The sequence below is a fragment of the Giraffa tippelskirchi genome, chromosome 4 (genome assembly GCF_054371585.1).
Source record: "Giraffa tippelskirchi isolate mGirTip1 chromosome 4, T2T-mGirTip1v1.2.pri, whole genome shotgun sequence".
Classification (NCBI taxonomy): Eukaryota; Metazoa; Chordata; class Mammalia; order Artiodactyla; family Giraffidae; genus Giraffa; species Giraffa tippelskirchi.
Window position 1 is genome coordinate 38,114,948 of NC_137278.1, and position 13,045 is coordinate 38,127,992.

General features: G+C 44.0%; 1 protein-coding gene and 1 long non-coding RNA gene across 7 annotated transcripts in view; one reads left to right on the top strand and one right to left on the bottom strand.

The window, feature by feature from the left end:
- Positions 1-13,045, bottom strand: part of ARHGAP25 (Rho GTPase activating protein 25) — an 87,627-nt gene that overhangs the window by 30,686 nt on the left and 43,896 nt on the right. For 3 of the 6 annotated variants that reach the window (XM_081595682.1, XM_081595685.1, XM_081595686.1), the window contains exons 3-4: positions 10,709-10,796; positions 3,273-3,389 (exon numbers count right to left, since the gene is read on the bottom strand). In XM_081595682.1, the coding sequence (XP_081451808.1) occupies positions 3,273-3,389; positions 10,709-10,796 (205 nt within the window). The remainder of the gene's footprint in view (positions 1-3,272; positions 3,390-10,708; positions 10,797-13,045) is intronic. The other 3 variants (XM_081595683.1, XM_081595687.1, XM_081595688.1) reach the window with 1 other exon arrangement.
- Positions 9,596-12,754, top strand: LOC145547063 (uncharacterized). The gene is made up of 3 exons (XR_014083512.1): positions 9,596-10,367; positions 10,602-10,780; positions 12,600-12,754. It is a non-coding gene; the product is annotated as an uncharacterized LOC145547063 (long non-coding RNA).

Below are 13,045 nucleotides of genomic sequence, written 5' to 3' on the forward strand. Positions count from 1 at the left end.
TGAAATGACAGAGTTAACAGGCTTGCTCTTCTGTTCTGTTGAAAACAGACTATGAGATGGAGAGGCTGAAAGCCTGGAGAGAGAGTGAAGATCAAAGCTGCAATTCAAACAAGACAGTCTGGCATCTCAACCAGGATGGTGGTAGTGAAGGTGGTGAGAAGTGATTAGGTTCTGCGTGAAAAAAAGTCGTAGGAAGTTTCATGAAGAGCTGGAAAAAGACAGTAGCAACAGATCTCAGTTTCTTCCCAGTGTTTGAAGGATGCACCCTGGGGATCCAGTAGACCGAGGCACTTTACAAGGCAAAAGAGGGCCCCCCACAGAGACAGTAGCCCTGATGCTGCCCCTCGACACCTGGGCCCCTTGGAAAAATCATTTACTTCCTCAAGACTGGACTTTCCTGACTTAAAAACAGGAAGGACAAATTTCTGACTTGTCCCATGGCCTCAGACTGGACTCTGCTGTCTTCAAATGCCTTCTCATCCTGAGATCTCCAAGTTTGGTTCAATGCAAAACTTTTAAGGGTCTCAGATGCCACATCAAATCCAAACCTTGTTCTCTGAATAAATAAATAGTGTTGTGCTCTTACTTTTCCTCCCCTGGACTTTCCTCTGCCCACAGGACTTATGCTTGACTTGCTTCTGATAGTGGTGGCCTCCAGGTGGGGAGAGGGAGAAATCCCCGTTTGTGTTATGACTGTAGCAGCAGTTCACAATGACAAGGCTGAGCAAGACCAGCCAGGCTGAGCATCACCAAATAGACCTTTAATAAATAAACATCTCATCTCTACTTGATTAGCACCCCCCCAAAAAAATGCCATATTTAGGAATTGGGAAATGGTTAATGAAGTCACACTCTTTTTTTTTTGTAATAGGTTGCAGGTCTTTGTAGGAGGCAGCAGGCACTCTTGAGTTTGGCTGTCCCATCCAAGTCACTTCTGTTCTCACAGCCCACCCCTCAACCCCCCATGCAGGTCATAGGTCACAGGACAGCATCCCTGCCCTGATCCTGACCACAGCTGAGCCAGGAGTTTGGAATGGGGCAGTGGTAGAGGCTGAGTTCATACTGTTCACAGGGTTCTCCAGGGAAGAATACTGGATGGGTTGCCATTTCCTTACGCTTTATCAGAACTCTTCACTATGACCCATCCGTCTTGGGTGACTCTGCAGGGCATGGCTCATAGCTTCATTGAGTTACGCAAGTGCCTTCGCCACAAGGCTGTGATCCATGAAAGGGAATGAGCTCAGCCTCTGCTGCCACCCCATTTATTGGAAGCACTGTTGCTGAAACTGAAGCTCCAATACTTTGGCCACCTGATGTGAAGAGCCAGCTCATTGGAAAAGACCCTGATGCTGGGAAAGATTGAAGGCAAAAGGAGAAAGGGGTGACAGAGAATGAGATGGTTAGATGGTACCATTGACTCAATGAACATGAATTTGAGCAAACTCCGGGAGATAGTGGAGGACAGAAGAGCCTGGTGTGCTGCAGGTCCATGGAGTCGCAAAGAGTTGGACATGACTTAGTGACTGAACAACAAGAGGTTGAGCTCAATCTCCGCTGGTAGTTAAGGGAGAAATACAGGAAAGCTGGGGCTGCTGCTGCTGCTGCTAAGACGTGTCAGTCGTGTCCGACTCTGTGTGACCCCATAGACGGCAGCCCACCAGGCTCTGCCGTCCCTGGGATTCTCCAGGCAAGAACACTGGAGTGGGTTGCCATTTCCTTCTCCAACGCAGGAAAGTGAAAAGTGAAAGTGAAGTCGCTCAGTCGTGTCCTACTCTTCGTGACCCCATGGACTGCAGCCTACCAGGCTCCTCCATCCATGGGATTTTCCAGGCAAGAGTACTGGAGTGGGGTGCCATAGCCTTCTCCGAAGCTGGGGCTAGCACAGCAGTATTTGGGACTGGAGTGAGTGCTAGAGGGCTGTTAACTAGATGAAAACAGACAAGCAGGCAGAGAAAAACAGAACGAACAGCTGCATGGCCCCTCAGAAACAAACAGGATAAGCTCATGCTGATCAGCTCTCAGTCTCAGCTCCTTGAGTCCTCCTGGAAGCTCCTGCCCTTGGTTTCCTGAAGGGGTGACTACAGATGTCCAGTGCGTCCCTCTTTCTTGTTTAACATCATTTGCACAAACATTTCCAATTAAGATTATACAACCATTTTGGAAAATTAAACTAGAAAATAAAAGGTATTGAATTGCATATAACCTATGTTTGTCATCCTGGGGAAGAAGTGTGTATATATGAAAACTGGTTAAAAGGAAAATATAAAAATATCTTCGGTAGCCTTACGGGTGGTTATTTTTTTGTATTTTTTCCAATGTCCACAAAATTGTTAAGGTGCTCATCATTTTTGAAAGAAATAGTTGGGCAATTAAAAAATACATAATATTTGAGCTGTAAAAGCCCCCATGAATGATTTACAAATTAACAGGCAGCATAACCAATAAATAATCATGTATTATAAAGTTATCCTGAAGCTGACAAAAATGAGTGTCTTCTTAAAAAAGTTGAATACACTCATTTGTGTCATGTGGTCCCTTGAGATCATGTCCACATCAGTTCTTTAATATTTTTTATGACATGAAAAATCACATACTGAATTCACCTGTTTGTTAATTTCAGATTTTTTTCACATTAGTTATTCACAGGCAGGGCTCCTGGTGGACACAGCATCAGGTTTCTCAGAGAGCTCAAATACTCAGGCTTGTAACCTTGAACTTGAGCTTGTACATTCAAATACTCATAAGCCAGAAAAGTGTTCAGTTCTGAATTCACTGCATACCTACAACACTAGACACAAATCCAGAACCCCTCCCCAGTCTGACCCCCACAGCAACTTTCCTTTCCTGTGCTGATCAGCCTTACTTATGCTTTTAGCATAGATACTGCCATTAACCCTCTTAGGTTCCGAAGTCCCTGTAACTGGGCAGACTCTTGGTACTGCTGAAGGTTAGTGCTGCCGGGGACTGGGGTCAGCTGCTCCAATCCATTCATTTTACAGAGGAAAGCATTGTGTCCAGAGAGGAGAAAGGACCACTTCAGGGCATCACACACATTTGTCGATGAGTGCAAACGTCTTTCCAGCCAATATAGAGTTGGCTCTGTTATCATGGGGGAAGGAAGTTAGGGCCCTGGCAATGAGCATGGCCTCAGAGTTGTCCCCTCGTGGTCTTCTTTGAACACTGTTCCAGGAAAGATCATGTCTGAAACTACTTCCTTCCCATCTCTGAGATGTCACAGACACCTGTTCAGAAAAGCCTGCAGGGGTCCTTACCTCCAGAGGGCGTGCCAGAGACTCTCCTAAGGAATTTAACCCACTCCTCCATTTCCGCCTGGGAGCTGGCCATGAGGACATAGGAATCCTGTCCTGTACGACTCTGGTCACATGAGGCTGGAGGAAGAAGTAACACTAATGAAGGTCTTACATTTGTCAGGGACTAGAGCAAGGGGCAGCAAGGGGGAAGTCAAGCCTGAATTGCTTCTTTGGTCCAATTAAACAATCAGTCAAACAACACAAAAGCATCTACTTATTCCCAGAAGAACTGAATATCTATGCCCCTTTGCTGTTTTTGCTGAAACTCCCAATTCTATAGATGAATCATTGAACTCAGTGGTTTGCAACTGAGTTGATTTGGGCTGAGATCTGCTCCCTTGAATGACAGAAGCTATTTCCTACCAAAAGTAAGTGGAAGTGCGAGGGGCAATGTCAATACTAGAGGAGACAGGCTCAGCCCGTACAAGTTTTGAAGACTTCAGTCTCTCGCGCCAGTCGTGGATACTTTCTTAGGCTACCCTGAGCTCAGCTGTGGGTGTGGGAAAAGGAAACAGCAACTCGGAGGGTGGGGGGCAGGGAGCACACAGGCGTCTCTCCTGTGAATCGGTGCTTCTGGTTCAGGATTACTGCTGTCCCGCCTGCACGAGACATTGCAAACAGCGGCTCTTGATACACAGTTGACAAGACAAATGAAGTCTGTTAGGACTATATTTACTGTTTTCACTTTAAACCCAATCCTATAGACATAAATCTGTAGTATGTCCTGGGTTGGAGCTGTCAAGTGGACAGAAGGGTAGAGGAAATGACAAGGGGGCAGAGCAGGGACAGGAGACGGAGACAAAGAATGAGAGAAAGTGACAAACGGAGAAAAGTGGGGAGAGAGAAGGAGAGGGAACCCGTCAAACACAGGTCTTAAAAACAACAAGAAAATAAGGGCAATTCCTTTCAATGACATGATACTGCTAAATCTCAAATTGTTCTAGGGGATACCAACCCATTCTTTTCAAAATATCAGGGCATTTCCTTCAAAAAGAGTTTGTTCTACTACCGTATGACCCAGCAATTCCACTCCTGGGTATTTATCAAAAGACAAAACAAAAACAAAAAACACTAATTTGAAAAGATACAAGTACTTCAATGTTCATAGCAGCATTATTTACAATTACCAAGATATGGAAGCAACCTAAATGTCCATCAACAGAAGAATGGATAAAGAAAATGTGGTATATCAATGGGATACTACTCAGCCATAAAAATAGTGTGAAATTTTGTCATTTGCAGCAACATGGATGAACTTGGAAGGCGTTATGCAAAGTAAAATAAGTCAAACAGAGAAAAATAATTGTTGTATGATATTGCTTATAGATAACATCTAAAAAATACAACAGACTAGTGGGTATAATAAAAAAAAAGAGAAGCAAACTCATAGATATAGAAAACAAACAGTGGTCACTAGTAGGGAGAGGGAAGTAGAGAGAGACAATAAGGGGTAGAAGATTAAGTGGGACAAACTATTGGGTATAAAATAAAATAAGCTACAAGGATATACTGTACAACATGGGGAAGATAGCCAATATTTTATAATAACTATATATGGAGTATAACCTTTAAAAATTGTGAATCACTATATCGGACACCTGTAATTTACATAATAATGTACATCAAATAAGTTCAATTTCTTTTAGATGTCAGAAAACAGAGTCCAAATTTTATTTGTTTTTTCATTTATTATTTTTTATTTGAGTATTATTGGTTTATAATTTTGTGTTAGTTTCTGCTGCACAGCAAAGTGAATCAGCTATATGTATGCATATATCCCCTCCCTTTTTAGCGTCCCTCCCTCCCACCGTCCACCCTACCCCTCCAGGTCACCACAGAGCTCTGAGCTGAGCTCCCTGTGTTATACGGCAGCCTTCCACTGACTATCTATTTTACACATGTTAGTGCATGTATGTCAGTGCTACTCTCCCAATTTATCCCACCCTCCCCTTCTTCTACTGTGTCCACATATCCCTTCTCTATGTCTGTGTCTCTATTCCTGCCCGGCAATAGGTTCATCTGTTTTAAAAAACTTTTAAAAAGAACCTGTTATATCTGCCCAGTTGGGCCCAAACCTGTATTTTCTTTCATAGCAACAAAATACTTCCAAAGTTCCTCTGTTTCCAGTCTCTTGAACCCACCTTAAAATTACCCAGTCTCACTTTTTTTATGCTTTGGAGAAACCTGATTCTGTAGCCTGGCATGCTACAGTCCATGAAGTCGCAAAGAGTCAGACATGACTTAGTGACTCAACAATGACAACAAACCTGATGCTGAATTCATCTTATCATTTGGTCATCAACAGCTCTTCTGGTCAGAAGGGTCAGACCATGGAAGCACTGGCTATTGAGGAACATGCAGATGTTTCCAGAAGTAAAATGAGCAGTAAAAAGCCTTCGGGGCAGAACTAAAGAATCCCAAAGGAATCACAATATCCCTTCAAAGTAGAATAAGGCTCTACTATCATTTATGCTCCACAGATAAATAAAGCCCAGAGGTGCAATGGGCCTTGCCCATTGGTACCCAGTAAGTGCTAAGTCACTACAGTCATGTTCAACTGTTTGCAACTCTATGGACTGTGTCCCACCAGGCTCCTCACCCATGGGATTTTCCAGGCAAGAATACTGGAGTGGGTTGCCATTTCCTACTCTAGGGGATCTTCCCAACTCAGGGATCGAACCTGCATCTCTTATATCACCTACATTGGCAGGCAGCTTCTTTACCACTAATACCACGTGGGAAGCCCACAAGTTACCCAGTAAGTTACCACCAAACTCAGGGCAAGGCTACAGCTCTTTCTCTCAAGAGTCTCCCATCAGCCCATAGTGCTTCAAATTTGACCTTGGCCAAAATTCATCTGGTGTCTTCCATCATGCCTACACTCCAGTCTGAGAGAACATGCCTTTCAGTTCACACTCATTCCTGAGAGACTCGTTTGGTTGCATCATGGCAACAATTAAGAAATACCCAGATCTTGATGTTTCCAAATAACCAGAGCTTCTATGACTGATCTTTCTGATCAGAAGAGCTGATGACAAGATGGATTCAAAAGCAGGGTATCGCAAAGGCTAAGGAAAGTTAGGCTGAGTGAGATTAAGACAGATTTGAGAGACAAGAACCACAGGGAATTTGAAAGTTCTTGTTGCCCTACAAACAAATGAGTGTTTAGACATATTGAGGTGCTAGGAAGAGCTGTCTTTGAGAGAAACTGTTTGACATTAATACAAAGCCCAAGAACAGCAGCTCTGCCCTCAGACACATACTTTCTCTGACTTAAACAGTCTGTTCAGCATGTGTCACCTATTGGGCTGTTTCTCTTGTTAGAGAGGAACCTGCCTTCTTTTCTTCCCTTGCCTAAGGAACTCCTAGCCAGCCTTTAAAGTCAAAGTTTAATTGCTCAGTTGTGTCTGACTCTTTGTGACCCCATGGACTGTAGCCTGCCAGGCTCCTCTGTCCACAGAATTCTCCAGGTAAGAATACTAGAGGGGGTAGCCATTACCTTCTCCAGGGGATCTTCCCCACCCAGCGATCAAACTCCAGGTCTCCCTCATTGCAAGCGGATTCTTTACCATCTGAGCCATCAAAGAAGCCCATCCTTTAAAATCTAGTACAAATGTTATTTTCTCTAGGGACCCTTTCTTCACATCTCCCCTCCCACTCCAAATCTAGGGGGGAGTCTTTTTTCTAAATCTCTTAACATCCTATCCTTACCTCTATGGAAGCAGTAGCTAAATTATCCTGAACATTGTTTTCCTTATCAGTAAAACTGAGTTAACTACTTAATACTAAAACAAAATTACAAAGCTAAAGCCTTGATCTTCTACATACACAGATCCCACCTTTCCTGTTGTTTGCGTGAAAACCTTGGAGTCAACCTTGACTTCTCTTTGCTACATCTAATCTGTCAGCAAATGAAGTACTCTCTGTCTTCAACATGTGTCCAGAACTTGCTTATTTCTCACCCCCTTCATTGTCTCTATCACTCAATTGTATAATTGCAATAACCTCCTCTGCTGCTCCTTTGCCCCTTTTTAGCCTCAACTCAAAGGAGTTTTAAAACAAAAGTCAGATCATGTTACTTCTCTGCTCAAAACTCCCAATGGCTTTCCATCCTTCCAGCACAAAAATCAAACTTTGTACAGTTATCGACCAGTGCCTGTGAAACTTGGGCCCACCCCTGACCAAATCGCCTCCTCTACTCCCCTCTCAGCACTCCACCATAACCACCTTGACCTCTTTGCTGTTTCCTGAAGATGAGAAATAGGCTCAGAGACTTGGCACCGGCTGTTCCCTTCCCTCAGAGAAGGCAACGGCACCCCACTCCAGTACTCTTGCCTGGAAAACCCCATGGACAGAGGAGCCTGGTAGGCTGCAGTCCGTGGGGTCGCTGAGAGTCGGACACGACTGAGTGGCTTCACTTTCACTTTCCCCTTTCATGCATTGGAGAAGGAAATGGCAACCCACTCCAGTGTTCTTGCCTGGAGAATCCCAGGGACGGGGGAGCCTGGTGGGCTGCCGTCTATGGGGTCGCACAGAGTCGGACACGACTGAAGCATCTTAGCAGCAGCAGCAGCAGCAGTTGTTCCCTTCCCCGGAATGCTCTTCCTCCAGATACACACTTGGCTCATGCCTTCATTTCCTTCAGATCTTGGCTCAAAGGTCACCTTCTCAATGATGTCTATTCTGCCTGCTCTCGTTCAAATGATACATCAACAGTTGCCATCCCCACCTCACCCAGAACTTCCTCTTACTTTGCTTTCTTCTTATAGTACTGATCCCATCATAAACCTATACAATGTACTCATTTATTTGGCTTGTTGTCAGTCTTCCCCCATTGATTCTAAGCTGCTTACAGGCTGTTTCATTCATTGCTGGGTTCCCAGTTCCTACAACATGTGCGGCTCATAGCAGGTGCTCAATAAATTTGGTGTCACATCTCAGAAAGCAGTATGAGAATTAAATCCTACATATTCCACAGAAGGAATAGCCCCCCTCTACCTGGTGATTCCCTTTGGGTGGGAGATTGTCATTCTGCTTGAGTTAAGCAGGGAAGGGAAGCCTGCCTCAAATCTTTGCCGGCTCCAAATAAAGAAAAGCAGAGCATAACAACAATGGAATTCTTCTCTGTGGGCTTTGTACAGCTAACACTGGTGATCACAGAGAGGGGGCCCTGATTAGGAAGGCCATTTCTTATGCCAGGGTTGGCCCCTGAGAATCATCTAGTACAAAAAGATGTCCAAGAAAGGAACTGAAAATTCTCTCCATTGTACCAGAAAGCATTGTCTCATTTCAGGTCGGGTGAATGATGACATGTTTGGGAAAATGGCTCCCTACCTTACTATTGCTTTGTAAGTGTTGTTTTTCCTTATGTGATGAGTGTGTGCGTGCACCTACATACATGTGTGAATCTGCCCAAGAACTGCCCCAGCAGCCCAGGAGACAACTGCAAGTATAAGGTACGATGAGAGCACAGATCTTCACCCTACCCTAGCACAGCAGTCTCCAAAGGCACTGGATTCTTGGTGCAAAGCCCACAGTAAATTTCTAGTTGGAGCTCTCAGTAGGGTCACCCTATATTGAAAAATCAGGCTATGGGACACAAGTTATCATAAGTGGCTGTGTCTCATGATTTGTGCTGGGAAAGGGGCCCGAGAAAGAGAAGAAACTTTGTGGGAAAGGGGTGGAGTTCTCCCAGAAAGGAGAGATTAGAAAAGTAGGCTCTTCCTTTCAGAAGGAAGAAAAATGGATAGCTCCTCAGATAAAAATCAAGGGAAGGCCCATGAGGTGGCCACTTAGGAAGAGCTGAACTTTAAAAAAAAAATCCTATTTTTCTTTGTTTTCTATAAACAGTCATAGCCAGTTTGGAGATTGATTTCTGAATTTTACAGTTTCCTCTAGTTACTGCCAAAACATCAAACACTGACATGACACTGTAACCAGGTGCTATACCGAGTGTGACATATATATTTGTTTACTTAATCCTCACTACCATCATCATTGTCTCTATTTCACAGGTAAAGAAACAGAGGCAAGGAGAAATTAAATAATTAAATAATTAAATTCAATAACTGATCACAATTACACACATAGCAGGGGCTTCCCTGGTGGCTCAGATGGTAAAGAATCTGCCTGCAATGCAGGAGACCCAGGTTCGATCCCTGGGTCAGGAAGACCCCCTGGAGAAGGGAAAGGCAATCCACTCCAGTATTCTTGCCTGGAGAATTCCACGGACCTGGTGAGGTCACAAAGAGTTGGACACGACTGAGCGACTTTCACTTTACTCTGTCACACACATAGCAAACGGCAGGGCCAGATGTGGTCCCAGGCAAGCTGGCTCCAGAGAGTGCACATCTACCCTCTCTGCTATACTGCCTTCCCCCTCAAGTTTCTTATGCATACGACTGACTTGTGTGAGGGTTAAAAAGAGAATTAAGGGAAGGGGCACTCAGGGGACTTGGGGCCTCTCCTGCTGTGTCACCATGGCAGCAGCAAAAGCTGGCTGTAGAGCTGGATCAACAGCCCTGGAGTTCCTGGTGGGGCAAGAGACAGGCAGAAGCAGCTTCAGTGTGACACATCAACTCCCCCTGAGACAAACTGAGACAAATACCCCCGTTCCCTACATGAGTTCCAGGAAGGTAACTCTTGATTAGAAAGGGCATCTCCAGTGTGCTGTTCACTTGTGTAATAGGTGAATTACAGCACCTGACACGTAATAAATACTCAGGAAGTTGGAGGTGTCATTTCTTAGTAGACCGCATTGCACCATATGAGACTGCTGACTATCGACCATTTTTGACCTATCAACACGGCAGTTTCTCAAGCTTCAATTTATACTTTGTTCATTTTATTGTCCCACTCTCCTTCAAAGCTAAGCTCTTTTTCATGCTGTTTCTTAGTTGCTAAGTCGAGTTCAATATTTTTGCGACCCCATGGACTATAGCTTGCCAAGCTCCCCTATCCATGGGATTTCCCAGGCAAGAATACTGGAGTGCGTTGCCAATTCCTTCTCCAGGGGATCTTCCTGATCCAGGAATCGATCCTGTGTCTCCTTCATTGGTAGGCAGATTCTTTACCAACCTCTGAGCCCTGGTGGGATGCTCCCTTTTAGTTAGTGAGGATGATATACTTTCAGATCAGTGTCCCGGTGCCTAGTGAATACCTGGCTCCGAGCGGGTGCCCATGAAATGCTTACAGAGCTGAATCAGATGTACATCTACTTAGTTTCCATGTTATTAATGAACTAGTATAGGATGATTAACTATATATAGAACTATTATGCATTCTTACTAGGTTGGTTGGCTAGCTGGTTGCCAGACTCACTGAATGTAGCCTTGACTTCTGGGATCAGAAGTAACACAGGAATGTAACGAACATCTCTCCCACTTTTTGTCACCTACCTGGAATGACTTCGAAGACAAACTTCCCCGCTTCTTCTGGATTTGTGGCGATCTCCTTGATTGTACTTCCAGGTAGATACATGCAGCCCTGAAAGATTGAAAGTGAGGCCTTTAAGATAAACAGAAATGTCATCAGCTTCAAACTAAACTTAAGTTGGAGGACAGGCAGGATAGTGATGGGCTGGTGGAGAGGAACATGAAAGCTAGCATCTCAGCTTCGAATGGGGCCCTTCAGCTGTTCAGACCGCAGTCAAATTAAGTGGCAGCAATGTGAGCACAAGGGAGGTGCCTGAGAGACAAAGAGGACAAGGTCTTGACCAGAGAATGAGCCGAGAGGGTGCTGTCAACAACCTGTGTCTCTTCCTACTTTTCCAAGAGCCAAAATTCATGGCCAAACCAGACACCTGAGCTCTGTGGAGGCCATGTTGAGACTAGGGGGTGGATCCTACCACCTGCCAGATCACCAGAGGGGGCACTGAGGACTGAACCAAGGTCATCAAGGAGATGCAGTACTTAGCAGCAGCAAGAGCTTCTAAGCAGCACACTCCAGGAGTCTGTGCCTTTGCTAAGCACTTCACCTGTGTATTATTCACTTAGTCCTTTCATCAATTCTCCAAGTAAAGTATTGCTACACAAATTCACAAGTGAGGAAATGGGATCAGAATGGTTCTGTGATTTGCCCAACGTCACAGAGCTAGCAAGTGGCAGAAATTCATCTCAGAAGTGAGTTCACAGCCTGTGCTCTTCACATCACAGCTGAGGTGCTGAGACCCTTCAGCATAATGTCCCCTGAAGGGACAGGGGAGGAGGATCATGGATTCATGGGGGTGGGGAGGCTGGGGGGGTAGAAGAGTGAGGGTGGAACTTGTGACCTTACACATGAAAATGTCATCAGAAAAACAAGTCACTTCCACCACGTGTACACTCACTGCTTTACCACTGACAGTGCACCGTCACATGCAATATCTCCTTAGACCTCAGAACAGCCCCAAATCAAAAGCAGGGCAGGATGGCCACACCCATTTTACAGATGAGGAAACCAATGCTTTCAAAGTCTAAGTAACTGCAGGAAAGGATTTAACTAATTTGTCCTAGAGTTACTCACTCATAATTTACATCTCACTGACTGTAAGAGGTAGTGTATCTGATTCAGAGTTGAGTAAACAGGGACGTCTTATTTCTAGAACAAACCACGGATGAAAGGATTGGCAACAGAGAAGCTACAAAGGAAGAGTCTTAAGCAACTCTCATATCAGCTCGGGATCCCGAAAGAATAAATGTTCCTTGGGGGTCTAGAAATGAAAATGGCTAAGACTGAGAAAAAGAGTAGAAAAAAAATAAGAAGAGGAAGAGGAGGGGGAGGGGAGAAAGGGGAAGAGGAAAAGGAAGGGGGAGGAGGGAGGCAGGGGAAGAAGGAAAATAAAAAATATCTGCTTATACTTCTCTAATTGTATTATTTAAAAATAGCCACCACCTACACACTCCCTATTATCTTTAAATATCAGTGGCCTCAGGAAAAAACTGACCCTGAGATTATGCTGCTGGATAGTATATGCAGGACTTTTAACACAGATCCCAGCACCAAGCAAGCGTTCAATAAATGGTACACATTTTGTGTTTTATTTTTACTCTATTTGGATTAAATTTATCAAATAATAGTTTAGAGATGGACTTAGGAGAGACAGATACCTCTGAAATGACATTTTATTTTTCTTCCTACCAGGCAGTGCTCTCTCCTGTTTAAAAAACAAGTGTTTTGTTTTGTTCCCATAGCTCATAGCCATTATTAAAAGTTAAATTATATGAACTTTCAATGAAATATTTTATATTAAAAATAAAGATAGTACTATTCAGAATTCATCATTTTCTAATTCTTTTTTTTTTCTTGCAGTTCTCCTGAGACACAAGCGACACACCACACTGTCCAAGTTCAAGGTACACAGCACAATGATTTAACCCCCAAGCATCATGAAATGATCACTGTAATAACTTTAGTGAACATCTATCATCTCATATAAATATAAAAAAAAATTTCTATTTACCAAATGATTTGCTCTATTTGACTATCATTTTTCTTCATATAGTTATTTACATTTAATCAATCTGTGTGGTAGAAAGTGTCTAACACTGTGCTACTGTACTTCTGTTCTCAATTCTGAGTTCAGGGATGCTGGTAGCTTGAATCAGCCATGGTGCGAGTATTTACACCACAGAAACTGGCAAGTGCTTCATCCAAAATAGTTCCTCTACCAGCAGGCTGTTGGTTAAATACTTCCCAGCATGCCCCCAATAGACAACCGTCTGTACTGACTTCAGAGAAAGCAGATGAAGCAACGG